At 33.1% G+C, this 22,473-nt stretch overlaps 2 protein-coding genes across 6 annotated transcripts; one reads left to right on the top strand and one right to left on the bottom strand.

Moving 5' to 3' along the window:
* Positions 1–10,773: 10,773 nt before the first annotated feature.
* Positions 10,774–15,061, top strand: LOC141723709 (phosphoenolpyruvate/phosphate translocator 2, chloroplastic-like). Its single transcript, XM_074525574.1, has 9 exons — positions 10,774–11,353; positions 11,963–12,085; positions 12,159–12,311; positions 12,563–12,648; positions 12,817–12,901; positions 13,101–13,220; positions 13,346–13,414; positions 13,611–13,740; positions 14,717–15,061. Exons 1-9 carry the CDS (start codon positions 10,967–10,969, stop codon positions 14,785–14,787), a joined length of 1,224 nt encoding a protein of 407 aa, XP_074381675.1. The 5' UTR covers positions 10,774–10,966; the 3' UTR covers positions 14,788–15,061.
* A 4,009-nt stretch (positions 15,062–19,070) lies between these two features.
* Positions 19,071–21,649, bottom strand: LOC141723708 (GDSL esterase/lipase At5g62930). Of its 5 annotated transcripts, none has more exons than XM_074525571.1 (6): positions 21,448–21,634; positions 21,252–21,329; positions 20,565–20,705; positions 20,128–20,246; positions 19,707–19,871; positions 19,071–19,460 (listed from the first exon to the last, which is right to left on the bottom strand). In XM_074525571.1, exons 1-6 carry the CDS (start codon positions 21,544–21,546, stop codon positions 19,292–19,294), a joined length of 771 nt encoding a protein of 256 aa, XP_074381672.1. In that variant the 5' UTR covers positions 21,547–21,634; the 3' UTR covers positions 19,071–19,291. The 5 variants fall into 5 exon arrangements, 3 of the variants coding, with proteins under 3 accessions (XP_074381672.1, XP_074381673.1, XP_074381674.1); XM_074525572.1 differs by having other exon boundaries at positions 20,066–20,142; positions 21,448–21,627; XR_012576342.1 differs by having other exon boundaries at positions 19,322–19,460; positions 19,651–19,871; positions 21,448–21,648.
* Between the last annotated feature and the right edge of the window lie 824 nt (positions 21,650–22,473).

Raw genomic sequence — 22,473 nt, 5'->3', positions numbered from 1 at the left:
GCACCTCTTCTCGTACTTTAACAGATAAACGTTCAACCTAAGTACGTTCCTTAACTTAACAATCCTTCTATAAATAATACCCAGATTCCTTTCACGAGCTGCTGACGCCTAGTGCAACTGGTATGGTTCACAGACGACTAACCCTGATTCAGGTCTTCGTATTATAACCTTGATTACATTGTTAAGCTTGCCTCAACTTTATTGCTTCAGACACTGACTGTCAATAAACAATTGTACTTTCACTGGAATCCTTTCTGGTACTCTAGACAACGTCTTCATTAACCTCTGTCTATACCCTGTCTTCAATTCTTCAGATTCCTATGCTTCGAACACTGTCTATTAACAATCACCGCCAATATACTGAAATCTTCCGGTAGCACTTGTATACTGAATCTTCAACATTTCTGAAACATTGAAAGTCTTTAACCTTTGTTTTTCACTGAGGGGTGATCATATTAATGAACTTCTTTCAGTGACCTGTAGACAGACTTCAGGCTTTCTTCTAATTTTCTGATTCTTTGTATTTGTCTTGTATTCATTCTTCCTGATTTGTTGTGTAGACATAGTATTATTAACCTGTCATGTTCTAGTGTTGTTATTGTGTTGAGTTATCACGTAACTGTTCATACAGCTACGCAGTCTCACCAACAGTTACTCAGTATTTTTAATTAACAGTGAGTTAGTGGAAAATCTTTTAATTACTTGCATGGGTTAACTATTGCTGTAAGTAACTATCAAACTCGTGAGTACTTACATAGGGAATAGGAATCTGAAAAGATAGATTACTTTTTGTTTACCTAGATACGCGTAAGAGTGTATGCATGCTGTGTTTAATTATTACATGGTTAATCAGAGAGTCTTTTCAGTTTCTATCTCTTCCGCTATAAATACATACCCTTCACTTACAAAACAACTCACTTCTTTCTTATACAAAACTCTTAATCTTCTCAAAACTTTTCATCCAAAACTCACAAATTCAATGGCTACTATTTATTCTCTCAAACATGGAGTTTACCGGCCAATTCCCAATCTTAAACCAGGAAGGTTATACTTCGATCCCTTCCATCTCAGGGTCATATTTGACGGTCAAGATTATCCTCCGACTGGACTCCCGCGGTCGATTTTATGATCGTCTCGACTGGGACGACAACCTATCGTTGCATCTTTTCGGAATGGATGTCCATTTCGAGGAGATGTGAAGGGCTGAGGAGGTCGAGCAGCATCCCTCGACCGCTTGGCACTGCAAGAGAATATAATTTCTCTTGCAGGTACCATGTCTCGCATCTTTCATCACAGGGCGATGAAGAAAGAAGAGGATGAGAAGAAGAAGAAGAAGAAGACTGAGTAACTTAAATTAAGTTAGGATTTTAATTTAAAATTCTAAATCTTGTACTCATCTTCTTAATATTAATGAAAAATCTTTTGCCTTCTTTGATTTCATGGTTTAATGAATGTTTTTTATTTTATTTGTGTTTAACTTATTATGATTGTTCATATTCCAATTAGTACTACATGTTAATTTACAACAAAATTTCAATAGTGCATGTGTACCACTAACCTCTGTTTGTGTTATATATGTTCAATATAGTACAGACTGAGCACAACATTACAAGAAGCAACTGATATCACAGAAGAAATTTATGAAAGGTTTAATTCTAATCTCATGAGAATTATGATCTTTGAGTGTTCTTGTCTATCAAAATGTCTAAACATAACTATGTTTTAAAAGTCTGATACAATGAAACATAGCATATTCTTTTCTCTCAAAGGAAGTTGTCAACACTCAATCTCAAAATCACACATATTCTATCTCAAATTTATTCTTAAAGATGAAACACTTGAATCCATTTCTCAAATGTTGCCAAAATTAAGTGACATGGTTCATGAAACTATGCTCACCACTCAGAAACAACATTAAGTTGGTAAGAGACTACATGCTGAGGTAGATGTTGATGACACCAACAAAAACACAGGGGTTTCATCAGTTTTTACTGAAGACCCTGTGATAATATCAAATAACACATTCAAGTGTCAGTTCTTTGCAAGAAGAACAAGGTTTGAGACCATGGTACATGACAGTAACCTGGTCAAATCCTCTCCAATTCAAATGGAGGTTCCCATAATTGGTGAACAACACACTATCATAACCACAGTTTCAACTGTGAGTTTAATTGAATCTTCAGATTCACAAGGTTTAAATACTAACTTTGCATTATCAGCATTTATTATGCATGTTATAAATCATGTTAGTATGATTATTTCTAGACCTTATTTAAGAACTACCTCTAGTTGTATGACCACAGATCACCCTTCTTTAGCCACCTCTTATTTCTGTAGGATAAATTATCTGAGCTTTTCTGTGAGTTGTGTGAAAAGATTTGGAGAAAAACATAATTAAAAAGAGGCATGATTTTTTTCCAGCAAAGGGAGAGGTAGATGAGAGTCAGGATTTAGTAATTCTTATGAGGAAACTCTAACTATTGAAAGTTATGAGCCGTGTGGTGTGAGGAGTAGTGAGACTACTTTAAAAGAATATAGAGATTAAGTGTTACTTGTTATATTTTGCAGGTGCACATAGTACACAAGAAGCAACTGCTGAACAACAACTTGTTGACCCTCAGATAAACTCTGATATACCAAGTGCTGATAATCTCCCTGCAGGTCTAACTATTGATACTTTCCTGCAGTCCATTTAATCTAGTATTCCACCACCTGTAGCAATCCCTGCTTTTATTGAAAAATAGTCCATTCATTCTACTATTTCATCACCTGAAATTCTCCCTATTGTTGATGAAGATGTAGTAGCACAACAATCCATTCATAAAGTTCTATCCACTACAGAGTCACCACAGCACTCCACAGCACCTGAAGTTCTGGAAGTAAATCCCGAAGCTCCAGTTCATTTATCTATAATTCTTGAAGATGTGGAGCTAAATGCTGATAGTATGGAAGCTTCTGAAGCTGTTGGATCACATACATCACCAATTTCTGATTTTATCTTACATGCTGAAGCTGGTGATGAAGTTCAGCAGATAGTTCAAGATCCAGTTGTAAATGAAGAATATAATGATGGTGAAGAAGCTGATACTTTAGATACTCTTATAGATCCTGAAGATGATCTATTCTTTCCTGAAGATATGCCTAAACATGTGAGGCAATAGAAGCTGAAGGAGTTAGATGCTAAAAAGAAGCAGGATTATTTTGATGAAATCTGGAATGCTAAATAGAAAGATGCTGCATATCCTATTTCAAGAACCAATGTTGTTGATCATCTGAAAATAGCTGAACGGATAATTCAAAATCTTGACATGCTGAATCATCTAAAAGCATTTTCTATGATAGTCAGATCTCTGCATACAGCTCAAGAAGCAACTACTTCTCAAATCAATCAGATCAAAGATCTTTGATTGCTTCAAAGCTGACTACTCATCAAGAAATTCAGAAGCAGATTACACCAATTATTTCCAGACAGACTATAATTGAAGCCAATCAAGTTAGATTAAAATCTAAACAAACTCAAATGTCTGAAAAACTTACAGAGGTACAAAATTCAATGGAGCTGATTCTTTCTCTACTGTTTGGTGATGATACCAAAAAGGGGGAGAAAATTATTAAATCTAATTACAAGTAGCTGACATTGACAAATACTGATGATGAAAATCCTGATGAAGGTAATAATGGGGGACACAAGGACAGTGTAAGGAGAAGAGGTGAAGAGCTAGTTGGGACTAGTGATTTATCAAAAGTAATCACTAGGTCTCAATTTAGACAAGGTGGAGAGAGTAGGACAAGTGAAAAAAGAGTTCAATCTAAAGAACTGACCGTGACTACAACAACTCAACAAACTCTGAAAGTCACAACTGCTGATGAAGACCAAGGTATTCTGGAGATAGAAGCTGGTGCAGAAACAAGTCAGTATCTTCAAACTCTGAAATTAAAAGGTAGAAAGACAACTATATTCTACAAGGACCCAAAGATTCAAGCATTTGACTCTGAGGTGAGTAGAAGAATCTTTGAGAAAGAAAACCCTGGAGTTGATCTAGAACATCTAAGGCAAATGGAGGAACATTTCAAGAATTCCATGAAGACAACAAATACTGATACTGTTGTTATCTCTCAAGATCCATATGAAGATGATCCTTCTAACAGACCAACCAAAGGGGTAGTCATAAGGGAGGTGAGTCAGGCAGAGGATGAAAGACCTCCTAGGTCTCAAGCTATCTTAACTGCTGACAGGAGTCATAAGGGAAAAAAGAAGATAGGAGAAAATTTCAAGCCTTCAAAGCCTAAAATCAAAGCCGTTACTAAGAATAAATCAGTATCTAAGGCAACTAAATCTCAAACACTGATAGATCCAGTCTATACAGTAGCTCAAACATTTGATACTGAAGAAAGAGTTAAAGAAGAAGAAGTCAATCAATCTCATCAAAGAAGGAAGATTCATGGAGCTGAATGGGCTAAAAATATGAAATTGGCCTCTGACATTGCTCAAGTTAATGAAGAAGTAAATGTTGTTATTCAACTAATCACAACCTCTGATATTACTCATGTTGTTGATTCTTCAAACCCAATTCAAACTGATTTATCAAATCTTGATTCTGAAAACATAGTCTCTGATAATCCAGAACTTACTCTTGAAGAGAAGAAAAAGCTAGTATGGGGAAACAAGAAATCTGCACCTAAAAGAGATTCTTCTGAAACATTAAAAAAGATTTGCAGGGAAGTTCTTATGCTAGAAAACCTGGTATCACAAGTGGTCTGGGAAGGTTATATGCTGATCCATCAGTAAGAGATGCTTTAATTCTAAGGAAGCATGCTAATCTGGCAGAAATTGAAGACAATGTGATGCTTGAAGACTTACAGAAGATTATATCAGTACAAATTGTTATTGATCTTGTTGGAGAGAAAATGATTTATTTTCTGGAGTCTGGGAGAAAATTAAGGTTGACTCAAGAACAGTTGAGAGACAAACCATGGCAGGAATTAGAACTTGTTGTTACAATTCTCAAGATAATCATTCTTGTAACTTCCATGTAATATCCGGGATATATCGTGTAATTATTTTTGCTATTATATAATTATTATGTGTGTTCAGTATCTATTCTGTGAGCTAATTGTTAAGTGTTATCTGTACTTGAATATTCAAAAATAATATTAATTGAGTATTTTAATTTTTATATGTCCAAAATAAAATATAGATAATTGTCATATCTTCCTAATTATTTTTATGTTGGTTTATGGATTTATAAGAATCATATGAAATTTCTAAAATCTTTTTCCGGGTAATTAAAATCTATTTTATAAAAACGGGAACCAACCGACGCCACCCGTTGTTACGTTTTTGGAACCCAAAACTCTTTTGAGAACTCCTTCCTAACCTAATTGTAATATTCCGAGCATATTCCATGTTTTGACTTTTTCGATCGGGATTACGGTTTGTCCTGCGCGGGTCCCGGTGCAACATTTTCGATACAATATTCGTTTCGGTAAATCAATAAAACCCGTATTTTCGATAAACGGGAGCTTTTTATTAAACTATCCCAATTATCACTTCGTAATACGTGTAACCAGGCGCTGAGACCAAGACTGCAGTACAAATTGTACTGATTTGGATAATTATCCCAAAAATCGATACCGTTTGGATCAGTTTTTACAAATAAACGTACCGTTTTATATCCAGAATGATCCAACGGGATACAAATTTTCCGTAATTATAAATAGCCTTTTACCGTATTTTATTTCGTATCAAAATCATTTGCAGATAGTTAATTATATAATTTTCAGAGAAAAGCCCTAATTTCCTAAAACTGTTATAAGAATCAAACAGCAAAACGAAGGCGTTACCGATCTCTGTTTTCAAAGCTTGAGTAACCAAAACGAAGGATTTGAGGTGTTCTATCAGATTCTGAGCTTTGTTTCACTGCAGAAATCAAGGTTATTTTTCTAAAAATTTATTTATTTTCGAATTTATTTTATTAAAAATATGAATTTTTGTTAGGATGATTGTTTGTATGATTTGATGATTGCATGTTGTAGAGCTTGTTTTCCTGATGATTTTCATATGTCATACGTCTGATTTGGAGTTCAATAACATGCTCAAAAGTGGGTTTAATTTTCGAATTTCAAAATTAGGGTTTATAACCCGTATGAATGTTCTTAATTGAAATTTGGGGGTTTCTTATTCTGTGATAGATTGATGTTGTGTTATAGTGGGTTGTGTTCTCTGTGAAATTTGCAATCTAGTCGTATAAGTTTCATGAACCAACGAGGTCTGTAGAGAAGGGAGTTGTGTTTTGAAGTTTTCCGATGTTCGCCGGAAACTGGAAAACTTCACGGCCAAATTCCGGCCAACTCAGGGATTGTTAGGATGAATTGATTGCATGGTTGTGTTCCTGATGTTGTGTAGATGTGATCTGGAGGTGTTGGTGGGGTGAGGACGCCGGGAACGTGTTCTCCGGCGAACCCGACTGTTTTCCGGCGACGAGGTGTAAAATTGCAGTTTGGTCCCTGGACTTTTGGGGACGATACAATTAGGTCCCTGAAGTTTCCAGACTTTGCAAATTTAGGATTCCTGTTTATAAAATGTTTAAAAATCATATTTCCTATTTATTTTTATTATAAAAATTCATTTTTAAATTCTGAAAATTCTAAAAATTATTATTTTAATTCTGAAAATTATTTTTAATTCACAAATAAATCTAAATTAATTAATTAATTAATTTCAGTTAATTTATAATTGATTAATTGGTCAATTAATTCAAAATTAATTGATTAATTGATTTAATTAATTATTAATTGATTTTAATTAGTTATTTAATTAGATTTAATTATTTAAAAATGATTTAAAAATTCTAAAAAATAGTTTCAAGCTTTAAAATATTATTCTAAATTATTTCCAAGGCTCGATAATTATTCTAAAATTATTTCAGAGCCAGAATGGGCCAACCGGACCCTGTTTATTAACCCGAAATTGATCCAACGACCCGTTTTAATTCCAAAAAATGTTTTAAAAATCATTTTAAATACCAGAAAGCCTATTTATGACCCGAGACTTCTTTATAAATAAAATATCATTGATTACGTGATGTATTATGTGCTATATGTGACTTGTTAATTGACTATCGGTCTATATATTCGGTGTTTACTTGATTATTGCATAACTTTCAATCCGTTAATCGGATTTGGGTAAAACGAAGGGTAGATAGAAGTATGTGTTGAATAGAATTCCATGAGTAAATTATTGATAGATGCTTATGATATGTGAACAGAAGAGGTAAGACGTAGGAAAGGGAAACAGGTAGTTGAGGAGTAAAACGGTTGTGATTGGAAGCGAGTGCAGTGTAGTAAGCTAATACCAGGCAAGTGTTCTGAACTTTCTCGAGATATTGTAGTACTTGATAATCCTGTGATATTGCAAGTGCTTTGAAGCACAGAAATCTAAATCCTGATTTCAGTTATTGTCCTTGAGCCATGAATCATATTCTTTCTAATCCATTGATTATTGTATACCCAAACAAGAACCACAAATCTACGATACTACTTTACAAATACATACAAACTAAATATCAAACACTGAAATGAACTATTATATACTCAACCCATGGTAACTTATACTTTGAAAGATCGAATCCTTGAAACCTTGAAACGTTGATTCCTTTGTTATCCAATTCTTTCATTACCCAGCATCCAAGCTTTTAAATTGCCTTATTGATCCTTACAAGGATTGAAACCCTTTTATTGTTAAATATTATTGTTGTTAATGATTTCGGTTATTGTTTACTATTGCATATTCTATTATTATGTTAGAATTGGATTGTTTTTATAAAATTGTGGACCAAATTCGTGGTCAGACCATATAATGGTCAAGTTAGGCCAATGTGTGCCTTGGATCCAGTAGTTAGAGCAATGTTGTGTGCCTTGCTCGGGGTTAGTGCGTGACTGATCAGCAGCCTAACCTTGGTTTTTAAATTAAAAGTATAATATCCAATTCTAAATCATAATCCATTGTTCACTTGATATCATAAACATATTCACCTGATGATCATTATTCTCAGTTTTGTCATTGTGACTTGCTGAGCTGGTTAGCTCATTTGTGCGATGTTGTTTATATTCTTTCCAGTTAAAAAGGAACCAGTTGGTAGAGAGGATCCCCAGTCCAGCGCGAGAGCTAGGGGTTTCGGTTGAGAAAGCTGAGCTAGTAGGCTTCTTTTGGAATAATTTAAGTTTGTAAAAGTTTGTAATAATGTTTAATACTCAGTTTGAATTTGAAATAGTTGGGATTTGAACGGTTTGTAATATATTAGTGTGTTTGGCTTGTGTGCATACTTTAACCTGTTGCGGTCCGTGGTGGTTGGTAAGTAGGGTCATTGCATATATTATTATTATCTTTATTATTGTTATAAGCAGGTTATAATTAAGGTGTGTGTGTGGACCCCAAACTTCTGACCCGGGTTTGGAGGGCACCACATTCCAGATGGTCTGTATTTATAAATAACCTGATACAGTTAAAGCAGAGAGGAATGCCTTACAAATCTAACTACATTCCAAAGTACATTGATCAAATTGATTATGTTGTTGATATGCCTATTGAAGGAGTTAAGATAGAAATGAGTCTATGTTACATGACCTCAGGGCTGCCATCTATCAGAATGATGAATCAACAGATGAACTGAAAGAACACAAACAGAGGATGCAATGGTATTTGGATATAATGGAAGAAAATCTGCTGAGAAAGTTTCTTGAAGATTTTCCAGACTGTGTTAGAGTTCAGAATGAAGAGTAAAGTCTGATATTTATTGAAGTAAGAATGAATATGTTTACTTGATTTCCGCATTTAGATAGTTTTGATATCATCAATTGGAACTTGTACATATTTTCATAATGCACAAGTTGGGGGAAATTGTTAGATATAATTGAGAATATCAATACAGAAACTATCAGAAATTCTTATCATGACTTAATATCATTTTTTACTGAAGAGTGATGTCATCAGTACTTGATGATCAGCAGTTGATGTCATCAGGATTTGTCACTTCAGTAGATATTCGAGGAGGAAAATGAAAGCATAAATTCAAGGAGGTGAAGGACTTTATCTCAGAAGCAATCATACATGGATAAGTAATAGGTTTCTTTATTGTAATAGAATATGATTCCTTATTGATTGTGTAATTGTGCTCTATATAAGGCACAAATTAGGTTTATGCTTAATGTATTGCGTACATTGATATATCATTCGTATAACCTAGCAGCTCTCAAGGATAATTGTTCATTCTTTGAGAGAGTACTTTTATAATCAGTTTTTATCTGTTAATATAAAAATTGCTGATTCTGTTAAAGTTTTATCAAATTGTTTGCGTAAACTGTATTCACCCTCCCTCTACGGTTGATCACGGACCTAACATATGTTATTTAGGATAGTTAAAATTCACATTTGATATTTATTATATATATATATATATATATATATATATTATATTTTTAAAATTTTAATTGTTTATTTATTTTGTGTACTTTCGTCTGTGTCGTGTACCTATATTGGAAACTCAAACCCAACACTAATTATATTCGTATTTTTTCATGTTCGCGTACTTTCGTGTTCGTGTACCAAATTTTCTACCCAAACACTAATTATTCATGTCGTTTCGTACCGTGTTCACATGTCGTATACCAGGATTTCCCGGTTTAGGTGAAGCTATTAGTGATATAAGGAGTGATTAGAAGATTGTTGGAACACCAGTTTTGATCAAATCTCTTAAAATTCATTTTAAGAGCTTGAATCCCTAAAGCAATTTGATTATAATTCAACTTGTGACGATCATATGTAGAAAGTTCATATTCTTCAGTCATTGATAGCTAATTTGTTGGACAATACTCAACGCAATTACCACAAAATATACAGATTTCGAAATCAATACTGTATTTAAGCAATCGTTTCTTTCTAATATCCGTTTTGAACTTCCAATCTACAACATGTAGATCTATAGGACATACACGAACACACACTTCACAAGCAATGCATTTATCAAATTCAAAGTGGATTCGGCTGCAAAAACACTCCGATATAATCAATTTTTCGTGGCACTCACTTTCTCTGTCCACTTTGTATTGTACTCCCATTCAATAAAAATAATTTAATACTAAAATATTATTTAAAGAGTGGATATAAAGAGTGTTGTTGGAGATAAATGTATATTATTAAGTTGTTAAAAATCAATTTTTATATTATATTTGAAGAGTGACTTAAGAGATTATTGAAAATGCTCTAAACAAACTCATCATCATTATCGTACCCAATATTACCGTCTATGACCCTATTAGATCTAAACATAAAGAATACTCCAACAAGTCTCTTAATGTTTTTTAAAACCTTGACAGCCTTTTATCTTTTCTCTATTTTAAGAGTCACGACATGACTTTAACCTATTTTTTTTTATTAATAAGATAAATTTATTTGTACATGTTTCCCTTCAAATTTTTTATTATTGTGAAATTTTAAATATAAATATTACATATATTAGGACTTAGGAGTCAAGATAAAAGAAATTTTGTTGGAGTTTAAAGGGAAAATCTATGCACTAATTTATTAAGAGTTATATCTTATTTATAATATAGAAGCAATCTAGGAGCACGTTGAAAATGCTCTAAAAAACCTAAAAATTAATTAATAAAACATAAAAAAAAATGTAAAAAAGACACGTGTGCATCGTGTAAATGCACGCAACGTGGCAAGCAATTACCAAACACCAACATACCATCATAGTTCATACTCTAGTTTGCTAGCTATAGTATGCCGTAACCACTACAGCTTACCCTTCACTCACCTACACCAAAACCAAACCACACCAACAAACAAACAAACAAATCACCAAACACCTACACAAACCCCCCTTCATTTCATTTCTCATTTCTCATTTCTCACGATTCACTCAACTCTCTCGTAATCTCCGATCCCAATTTCACCCCCACAATGCAAACCTCTACTCTCTCAACAATCTCCACCACTCCTTCAATCCCTAACCCTAGAAAACACCTCACTCACGCACCTATTCGTTTCACTCCTCTCCCATCACCTCCTAAATCACTTAATTATGCGTATACTGGCAATGTGTTTATCTCGTTGTCGCGGAGATTGAGTTCGGTTTGTTGCGAGTACTCGCCGCGGAGAGTGAGCGGGTGGAATTGTGATGACAAGGTGGAGTTAAGGAGAGGATTTGAAGTGAAGGCTGGGGATGTGGTGCCTCAGAGTGGAGATGATGGGACTGAGAAGTCCAGGTTTAAGGACACTTTGTTGCTTGGCTCGTTGTTTGGGCTTTGGTACCTTTTTAATATCTACTTCAATATTTATAACAAACAGGTACATCTCTCTCCTCTCTCTCCCTCTCGTTAGTTCATCACTTACTAAATTTGTACTTCCTGAACCATTTGTTTGTGATGTGTGTGTACTGTGCAAGATTAATTGTTTCTGATTTTAGAATAATTGACGTGAATGATTTGTTTATGATGTATGTATATATATGCATAATTGATCTGTTTATGTTGTCAGATTAATTGAATTTTACGGTTTTTTTATGTGCACCTACAATCATGCATTTTATGTGATTATGTTGCTCCGATTCTAATTTAATTTGCTTTGCAGAATAACTTGTGCAAAAAGACAGGCTGACTTGAATGTTTGAAGTTCATTTTGTTAATTTTTAGAGTATTATGCTGGTAATTTGCTAGTTTGGGTTCCCTATAAAGCTATAATTTGTAAGAGGCTGGTACAGTTTTTTTCTTTCAGATATAAATAGACTGCAGTGAATAATATTCATCAGTTATTTATAGTTTTAATGGTCAATTATTCTAGAACTCGATTTTCATCTGAGTGTCTTTGTTTTGTAAGGCTAGAGCTACCGTTGACAACTACTTATTGCATTCATACTTTTCCGAACATACATTTTATACTGTAGTTCTTGTTATGCAGGTACTTAAAGTTTATCAATATCCAATAACTGTCACTGCAGTTCAGTTTGCTGTTGGAACTGTCCTTGTCATGTTTATGTGGACATCAAACCTCTACAGCCGGCCTAAAATTAGTGGTGCCCAGGTACTTTAATATGGAGCATAAGTGTTTCTATTGGTGTATATGACATTGACTGAAATTGGCATTTTACTTTTAGCTTGTGGCAATTCTACCTTTGGCGGTGGTGCACACTTTAGGAAACCTGTTCACAAATATGAGTCTTGGGAAAGTTGCGGTATCATTCACCCATACCATCAAAGCCATGGAGCCCTTTTTCTCGGTTGTACTCTCAGCTATGTTTCTCGCAGAGGTGTGTATTGTGAATGATTTTGTCTTTAGTTTGATCAATAGTTTATATTTGATTTGTAAAGGAAGACATTTATGTAGCAAACTTGTTGCTTCTTTTTTGCAATAAGAAAATATATGTGTTCCAACCTTTTTTGGTTATCAAATCTCAAGAATATATTATGCTTTCCTATATTGATGCAGGGTTTTATTTAACTTATCTTATTCCTTTAAGTTCTTCCTTATATAATTTCTATTGTTATCCAATTATGACAGACACCTACTGTATGGGTGCTTCTATCCCTTCTACCAATTGTTGGGGGAGTGGGACTAGCGTCAATGACCGAGGCATCTTTCAACTGGTCAGTAACATATATGCATGAGTTCTGTTTATATGATTTGTCTATTTTAACTAAATTTAGCAATACTGTTCCTTACGTAGAGAACATTTAGCTCCATTTCTTCGAGTGTTGGAATGACTAACGATTTATAGAAGCTCGTAATGATCCCATATTTATGTTTGTGAATAGGTCCGGATTTTGGAGTGCAATGGCTTCTAATCTGACCAATCAGTCCCGTAATGTCCTTAGCAAAAAGTTCATGGTCAAGAAAGAGGTATCCTTCTAGGTTCGCAGTATATTAAGTACTTTTAATGTACCTCAAAGTTTAGTGTTAGGTAACTAAAAGAAGTACAGAAACAGGGAATAGAGGCGATGATGAAAATTTAATTGGGGATTTACTTATGCATAGAGTATATAACAAATCTTCTGTTTGCATTATTTTGCTGAATAACCTGCGGTTGTATCATTTTCAGGAATCATTGGATAACATCACTCTCTTCTCTATCATTACCATCATGTCCTTTTTCTTGTTAGCCCCTGTTGCTGTTTTTATGGAAGGGGTCAAGTTCACGCCTGCATATTTGCAATCTGCTGTGAGTAATATAAAATTAATTAGAAACGTGTTAATTCTTACACTTTTGAATCTTTTAAAAATATACCTAGTGAAAAGCCATTGTTCTTTTAGTTATTAATTCTTTATTTGTTACGATAATTGCAGGGATTAAATGTAGGACAGGTCTACACGAGGTCTCTCATCGCTGCACTTTGCTTCCATGCATACCAGCAAGTAAGTACTCTTGCACTAAGTTTCACACACTGATGAACTTTTACCCACATTTCTCGCGTCAAGTTGATCCCTCACAACTTCTCAGTGATGGGTTATTGGGGGGGGGGGGGAGGGTTGGCTGTTGACGGACCTTTAACACTTGTGAAAATTGATTAGAACACCATGTTATAACCTAATAAGATTTTTTTCTATGTAGGTTTCGTATATGATATTGCAGAGGGTATCTCCAGTTACCCACTCTGTGGGTAATTGTGTAAAGCGTGTGGTGGTGATAGTGACCTCTGTTCTCTTCTTCCGTACACCTGTTTCACCTATCAACTCTCTTGGTATGTAAACAAACATCTTTCCTAGCTGATGGAATATTGAATATAGTGAAATTAATCGGAAGTATTGGAGTATTTGTGTAGCCTATAGAGTATCTAACTTGCCTTATAAAGTATGTACAAAGTATGCTATTATGATAAGAAAAAAAGGGGTCACTTAAGTGCAATTCTAGCAGACTGCATGTGAGAAGTTGTCAAATGCAACAACTTTACCTTAAACAATTAGCTGTAAACTTCTTTTCAACAGGGGCTTAGCTGCCATTTTATTGAAGAACGAATAGGACTGAACAAGGTTTAAGTTTTAACGATTTAGCTGATAAGTTTCTGAGTGATTTTTTTTTTTAACAATCTAAGTTGAGCCTAACTAATCAAACAGATCTACTATAATCGTTCAAATTACATTGCATCCCTGCGACAGTACCCCTCAGCTTAATATTCTTTTAACATATTTCATTTATAATTGTTGTGTTTACTTGGTATTTTTATCTGTCAGTTGACTATACTTTTCACATATTCTATTTGTAATCATGAGAATCATCCATATTCAATATTTTCTTATATATATTAGACTTTAAGGATAGCATATTTTATCATCACCCACTCAATTCCTCATAAGGAAGTCATGAGTTCCCCTCCTTTTGTACTTAAAATACTATACAATCTTCCTAAAAAGAAGACAGAAGAGGACTAAAGAGCCTAGTGGCAAGTACTATCCTCCTCCACCCTGGAACAGGATTATGGTTTTGAGTCCTTACTATCACTCTCCATATCATTTTGACAATTGGTACACTTGTTATGTATCTTTTAAGATGAAAAGCAAAATTGGTGTGTACAAGCATTCAAATATTTTAGTAAAAATATATGCCAACTATTTCAACTTCTACCATATTTTGATTAACAAGTCATTTAGTTCAGATTTAACAAATTTCCTTCTAGCAAAAATTTGTACTTGTGTTATTAATCTTGCTTTCTGGTTCAGGCACCGGACTGGCCCTTGCTGGAGTATTTTTGTATTCAAGGGTGAAGCGCATTAAACCAAAGACATCTTAATTTACTTGCAATGGAGGATTTTGCTGGTGAAACTTTTCCTAGTTGGTACATGCTTTTGTTGTAGGATCTGGTTGTATTGTGGCCCTAGTGTAAACCACCACATAACCTCCTTCACCCCGTCCAAAAACGGGAAAAAAAGTCAGAAGACCAGAGTTGTTGTAAGTGCAAAAGTTATCTTGTAGTTCATAGACATTTTTTGTGACAGACCTAGTAGTAGGTTTTTCTTCCTTAACTTTTAGGAAACCGAATACAAGCTCTATCTCCAAGTGGTTCATTTTGATGGTACTCTGAACACTTTGGCACCTTGGTTCTTTGGAAGATGTCCATAGCTACATAATGTACACATAAACATATAGTAATAATTAAAGTGCTACATAAACATGATAAAATTAGGCAACTGAATATAGTTTATTTTACATAGTGTAGAATTAATTCGTAACTAATTCTCAAGTAGACAGATTTAACATTATAAATGGATCAGGATCATAAACTTTTGTTACAGGGCTACCTCCTCGATTACTTTCTATGTTAATATGGACTCGAGGAGGTAGCCCTGTTTGGTTACGCTAAAATGTAGTGCAAGGGCAGGGTTGTCCAAGGTAGGTTTGTGCTGCTTTGAATAAATCATGTAAATTATGTAGTCTTTACGACTTATGAAGTTATGATGTCGCACGGTATAGTTTTATAGATCTAGTTGCAGTAGCTGTATTACTGCAGAAACTAGACCGAACCCGGTTATATTATAATTATTTTTTTTTTAAATTTATTTTGAAATATCTTAACTTGAATTATATATAATATAGTATTTTTAATACATAATAATGAGACTAGAATAAAATTATAAACACGGAAACTCAAAAAATAATATTACCTAGACTACAAATATTGATTATCAATTTTTTATTAAATATTAAAATATAATAATGAATATTGGTGTAAATAAAATTAATTTTGAATAAGATAAAATTAGTGAAGAAATTAAATTATTAATTTAAGAATATAAAAATGAGGAAGAAAGAGAATGAGAAATAGATAAAAGAGAGAATTAGTGGAAGTAATAAATGAAAAAGAGAGGTTAAAAATAAATTAAATGAGCGGATTATTAGTGGAAGTCTGGAAGATGACAGCAGCAAAATTGTTGATGAGAGCTTGATACAAAATTGTTGATGAGAGCTTGATTTGATGATGTAAGCTAAGCTCGTAATGGGGAGTTGTAAATGGGAGTTTGACACATCATCCTAAACTTGTACTTTGTTTTAGTACAATATAGATTTAAGAAATCTAAAAGTTGCTTCGTTAATTACATTTTTTAATTATTTTTATTTAATTAATTTTTTTAAGTGATCGATCATTGAATTACTTAAAATACGTTAAAAAGTAGTACATGATATAAATGTAATTGTAGTAAGATTGGGTGAAATATTGGCAAAAAAAGATTGGGTGAAATAATTTTGATTCATTATTCGGTTTTTTTTAAAGAAATTGAGTGAAATAACTAATTTAGCAACAAAAAAACTATCAATTAATACAGGGCAGGTTGATTTCCCGAATGCATATTAATTGTATTTGTTCCCGAATGTATATTATACTTTATTATTATAAGCGTCGGTTTCATTTGTTCCGTGGGTTAACACCTTCCAATTTTAGTATGTTAACACCGTTCAAAATAAAGTTTAAACAAATTTAATTTAGTTAAAAAAATTAAATCATGTATCTGATATACCTACAAACTCTATATATTATTATCGAACTTGATTTTTAATCGCGCTCAACTTCTTTCTTAACTCTTTTATAGGAAAACAAAAACCTTTCAATTTCTTTTTATAATTCAAATTATAATATAACAAAATAATTAATAAATCAAGAAAAAGTAAAAAAAACAATATTCCATAAAGCAATACCTAATCACCCACGGGTTTTAATACCTAACAATCATGTGTTAAATAAACCTTATCTAACACACTACTTCACAACTTTTACTCTTAGATCTTTATTTCAACTGCCCGGATTTAAAATTTTTTTTTTTACCTTCCACTATAAATATTTGCGAAAAGAACTTTTTTCTTTCTGCGGATATTTATAGCGGAAAGGAAAAAGTCCTTTCAGCGGATATTTATAGCAGAAGGTAAAAAAAAAACCTTGAACCGGGCGGTTGAAACATAGATCCGACGCCCCTATAACAATGTGTTATTTAAACAGTCTCTGACACACGATTGTTAGGTACCAGGACCCATCACCCACATATACTATTATTATTCAAAACTTCCACTTTCCTATAATCTCTAAACCCACTTCAAAACTTCCACTTTCTTGTAATCTCTACACCAGCAAAGTGATTTATAAACTGTAGTAGCTGGATATTTTAATATTTTAAATATCTAATTTTGAATCATTCAATAATATAATACATATAAGATAATACATAAATATTTTAACTCTATTAATCTCATTAATATATAAATATTCTCTTTTAAAAATTATTTTTATAAAATAATAAATATATAATTAGTCCGTGCACGGATAATAGGTTAGTATTAATTATATTTGTTCTTACCTCAAACTAGGGGTGTACACGGTCTGGTCAACCCGACCAATCCAAACCGAACTGACCCTATTTCGGCCGAACAAAACCGATTTTTTTCAACACGATATATAGTTGGGTTGAAAAAATGTCAACCCAATTTAATTGGGTTGGATATGGTTTTCGATAATTTTAAACCAATCCAACCCAACCCGATTAAAATATATATGTACATGCTAATAAGTTAATCCAAAATTATGTTTAGGTCATTTACATAAATCCATATATCTCTACCTCTAAATATAACTTATAACCTCCGTGTTCATAGTTCATTTCGTAACAACAATAGATATTTGATTAGTGTTATATTTTTTTACATTTATGATTCATTCTAATATTTAACGCGTAAACAATATTATTAGTACTTTTGATGTCGAAAATTAGATGTTTAAGACTATTCAATATGGAGGATTGTAATATTATTTTGATCTATTTTCAAGTGTTTTAAACTTTGAAATCTTATGTTTTATTATAATTTTTTATATTAATTTTGTATATTTAATAAACCGAACCAAACCGATCCAAACCGATCCAAACCGAACCAAACCGAAGTAAACAAATTAGTTTGGGTTACAAATTTAAACGATTTTGGTTGGGTTGAAATTTTTAAAAACCCGAATTAATTGGACTGAGTTACTAAATTCTCCCGACCCGCCCAACCCGATCCGTGTACACCCCTACCTCAAACACTAGAATTTTATCTGTACTTAAGAGCCTGTAGACTGCATCCTACGCCTAATTCTTCCAACGACGCATTATATTAGAATCAAAGTATTTTAACCTGCAACATCAAGCCAACGACCTTACTTAGAACCCTCTCCCTGCATTCTAGATATGCACAAAAGACCTACCGGGCCGGGCTTTGACTGGGCCTTAAAAAACCCGGGTCTTAACCGGACCGAGTTTTTCGGGCTTTGACTTTGAGTTTGACCGGGCCGGGCCCGGCCGGGTTTCTAATTTAAATCGGATCGAGTATTATTAAAGATTCCGAAGAATATATATGTTAGCAACTAGATCATCTTAAAAATGTATTAGTTTACATAAAATATTTTATGAAAACATTACTTCATTGAAAACATTTAAGTTCGGCAAAAAATAAACATGTTTATAGAATAATATGTTTTATCATTGTTATGATAACAATGATATCCAAATATATATAGTGTACTTATCATATTTTCTTTTATTATTTATGCAACGAAGTATATAAATAATATTATTAATCACAAGTACGTAAATATAAATGAGTTTAAAGTATTATTTATATTTATAATAAATGTGAATTTATAAATATATAAGAAAATATATTAGAATAATCAGATTATAACCGGATTTTTTCGGGCTTTTAATCGGGCCGGGCCGGACAGAAACCCGAGCTTTTAACCGGACCGGGCTAAATTTTCGGGCCCGAGTTTTTTGTGCATCTCTAATCCCTTCTCTCACTCTATTTACAGGCTGCTCCCAGTTTCCATACCGGAGAGCGGAACGGGAGACCTGACATGTTATCCGTTTTTTTCCCATTTCATATACCTATTTTTGCCAAAAAATTACCTACTTGAAATACTCCATGAGTTCTGCAAGCTGCAAGAAGAGTACCAACATTCTAAAATCATTACCCTCTTCACCCAAATTTGTGACAAACTTCTAGGCTTCAACTACCCTATCTCCACTCTTGAACATGTCTAGGATGCACTATGAAGGATGAACAGGCACGACCTAACTAATTCTCTCTCATTGTACTAGAAAAAAAATAATGAAATTATAAATGTAGTAATACAAAATTTTCGGTTCACATATAAGAAATACAAATACAGTCTAACTCCAATTTAGCTATAAGTTCTTTTTTGCGGGTTTAAACATGATTCAGCGGCATTGCATTTAAGAATTTCCCTCAAAGTAGTTGTCTTCAATGAAAGATAAGTGCTATTCGCATTTTATTTGGAAAGCCTTTTCAGGTGTTTCTGGATCAATTTTGGAGTGGTGAGGGAAATCAAGTGGCATTTCTGTAGGAGAAAGCCCTAATTCAGCGAAAATTCTTGTAACTTCTAGATGGACAACTTCATTTCCTTCTGGTGTTAGGTGCAATCCATCGCTGCATTGAAAACCTCAATGTTAGTATGATGTTTTAAACAGATTACTAACAAACTAACAAAAGAAATAACAAATACATACAGAAGTCTCACAGATTCGGATAAAGATATGAATGATAAATTTGTATTCTGTGTTGCAACATTTAAGATTCGAAGTACTTGAATATAAGCTTTGTAGTTTGTCCAACATACGTCTTGTTTTACCATGTGCTTAATAATCCCTTTGTATGTTAAAATCTGTTACTCACTTTAGGAACTTCTTTTGCCAGCCATCCGTTTCTTGCATCTTGGACCATAAATTGATGGAAGGGATACCTAGTTCCTCTGCCAATTCGATGCACTGCTTGGCATAAAGTCCAGTAACTTCATTTGTCCTTTCTGGAAGTTTCATTGCTTTATCTCCATACAAAGATCTGCTCAACCAGATCATACAAATCTATTACTATTATGAAGAAAACCATATTATAAAGACAAAGAAAGGACATCTACACAACATATCAATTCATTACACATTTTATCTTTGGCAAAATAAATATTTTTATTTTAAATGAAGGGTCAAGACTCAAGAAATCATTTTTTCCTTTCCCTTTCATGTTCTCCATTATACCGTGCATATTTAAAGCGCCCATCCTCATCAATTGGTGGTGGAGTAATTAGCAACACTAATACCTTATTGGAGCATTCCTGCAATCATGTAAAGCAATCAGTATAGCAATAGATTGGGGGCTGAGGACGAGCCTACGGAATAAAGTTGACCACGAGCAGGATATAGATGAAGCACACTTGCACTACAGTCACATGTAAATCAGTAAATAACATGAAGGAAAGAGTTTGACATGCACAACAATACTAAATAGAAAGAGGACTGTAGGCTTGATGTCTATGTGTACATATATCATTGCCAGCAGCCTGCAGATGTGATAGCTCAGCTCTTATACACCATTTATTTGTTTGTAATTTTATTTCAATGTTTCTCTGTGGCGTTGGTCAAATTAGTAGGCTGAACACGGTAATCAACAATCACCATACAATAAAAGAGAAGAAATGAATACAAAAGAGAGGAATTAAAAAGAGCAAAGAGACACTTTTGTGGAAAAAGAGTAAACCTTAATATGATGAACTATCTTCCTTAAATTTTCCTTATACTCCTCAACAGGCACATGTTGTCGCTCACTTGTTCTTCCTGAAAGAGCAGCATCATTAGCTCCAAAAAATATCGTGACAGCAAGGGGAGGTGTTGCAGCATCCTGCAGAACAATTCAACAGAGGACACGAATGAATATAATATTCACCATCCACCAATTGCTATCTGCACAAATTAAAATCTAGGTGATACCGAATCAGATAAATTTTTTCCATCGAGGATATAAATGAAATAGAATAATATAATAGCTTCTCAAATCCCATTTTCTAGCATTGGTCTCAAAATCTCTCCCGCTCCCTCTATACAATTTGAGAATTTAAACATTGTCAAAACGAAGGCGGGTTGTGAGTGCCTTTAGTTATCAATAATAATAAAGAAGCTCCTCAAGTGTACTGACATACCATATTCTAAAACTTAATCTCATTTTTATCCAGTTAACTCTAAATCAGCATTTTCCCAGACATTAGTAAAACAATAATCTCATGAACACCATATGATTATCTACATCTAATCCCATCACTGGAGCTGCAAACTCAGAAGTACAACAATTCATAAGTAAAATGAAGCAATTAATCAAACAATCAGATTAAAGTAAAGATGCAATTTTGAATATCTTGATCATTAACAAACAAAACTAAAGAATATATACCAGAGGAAAAATGTGATGCAACAAGAAAAGTGCCCATCTTGTGTTGTATCCACCATACCCACGAACCAGAACATCAGCCTAATCAAACAAATCATATAAATACATATAGACATCAAAAGATCAATCAAGAAAATCAAGAAAATAATACCAACCGAAACTTGCATAGTTAAGTGTGTGTGTGTATAAATGTAAGTACCTTTCTTGAGAAAGTATCAGCAAGAGCAGCACCCCATGCACCTAAACTGAAAGATTGTTGTGTGATTGAATCTCCAAATAATACTATTTGGGGCCTCATTCTTCACTATCACTAGAATATTAACTAAGTGGACTTAAAAGGAGTAGATTAAAAGAATGGTTTAAAAAAATACGAAATCTACTAAGAATTCCCTTAAATTACCTTTGTACCCAAAATTTTAAAAAGCTTCTTGCTTATCGATCAATATCAATATCAATATATTCCTAAATTTTGCTAGCAACCAAAAAATCAAATTACACTAAATACCCTTCCATCCAATAAAAATTATACTACTCTATGTCTAGTTTGGTAAATATATTTTCAGTTATGGATAGTCCAACTTTAAATGGGTTACCCATGACTCATTTTGCATATAAAAATTATAGACCCATGGATTATCCATTTATTACCCATTTACTAGTTTATAACCCGTGCTTTGCACACGGGTATTTCAAAAATTATTTAATAAAATAAATAAATAAATTTATTATTAAAATTGAATAATATAATTCTGAAAGTTTAAGTTATTTATATAATAATTGTATTGCATCTACATATTATGATAAATTTATTTAAGAACTACTTTCGTTACATAAGTTATTTTTATGTTATACATTTTATGAGATTATTTCTATAAATAGATTTGTCAAAATTTAAAATTTACTTCAAATTTGTATTAAAAACTTACCATAAATAACACAATTCATATTTATAATTGTATTGCAAAGTTTCTATAATTAAAATGGATCATAATAAATATATGGATCTTTTATAAACCTAATATGGATACCAAACCTAAAAATGGATAGTCCATTGGGTCAAATTAAAGTTAAAAATTATATCCGAGTCAAAATATGGATACCAAACCTTAGGAAAGGGTTATCCAGCAATTTATAATATATAGATATAGATATACATTAACCATACTAACACTAAATTAGGTATATTTTGAATTTTAAACATGTTATCTAAGGAAACTGACAATGT

This window comes from Apium graveolens, chromosome 5, assembly GCF_009905375.1.
Source record: "Apium graveolens cultivar Ventura chromosome 5, ASM990537v1, whole genome shotgun sequence".
Lineage (NCBI taxonomy): Eukaryota > Viridiplantae > Streptophyta > Magnoliopsida > Apiales > Apiaceae > Apium > Apium graveolens.
This window is presented reverse-complemented; position numbering and strand designations above follow the sequence as displayed.

Coding starts and splice junctions, on each gene's coding strand:
- LOC141723709 (XM_074525574.1), top strand. CDS start 10,967: ATGCAAACCTCTACTCTCTCAACAATCTCCACCACTCCTTCAATCCCT. Junction 12,086..12,158: donor CTAAAATTAGTGGTGCCCAG/GTACTTTAATAT, acceptor TTTTACTTTTAG/CTTGTGGCAATTCTACCTTT. Junction 13,221..13,345: donor CTGCATATTTGCAATCTGCT/GTGAGTAATATA, acceptor CGATAATTGCAG/GGATTAAATGTAGGACAGGT.
- LOC141723708 (XM_074525571.1), bottom strand. CDS start 21,546: ATGAGGCCCCAAATAGTATTATTTGGAGATTCAATCACACAACAATCT. Junction 21,330..21,447: donor CTGATACTTTCTCAAGAAAG/GTACTTACATTT, acceptor TTGTTTGATTAG/GCTGATGTTCTGGTTCGTGG. Junction 20,247..20,564: donor AGATAGTTCATCATATTAAG/GTTTACTCTTTT, acceptor ATGTGACTGTAG/TGCAAGTGTGCTTCATCTAT.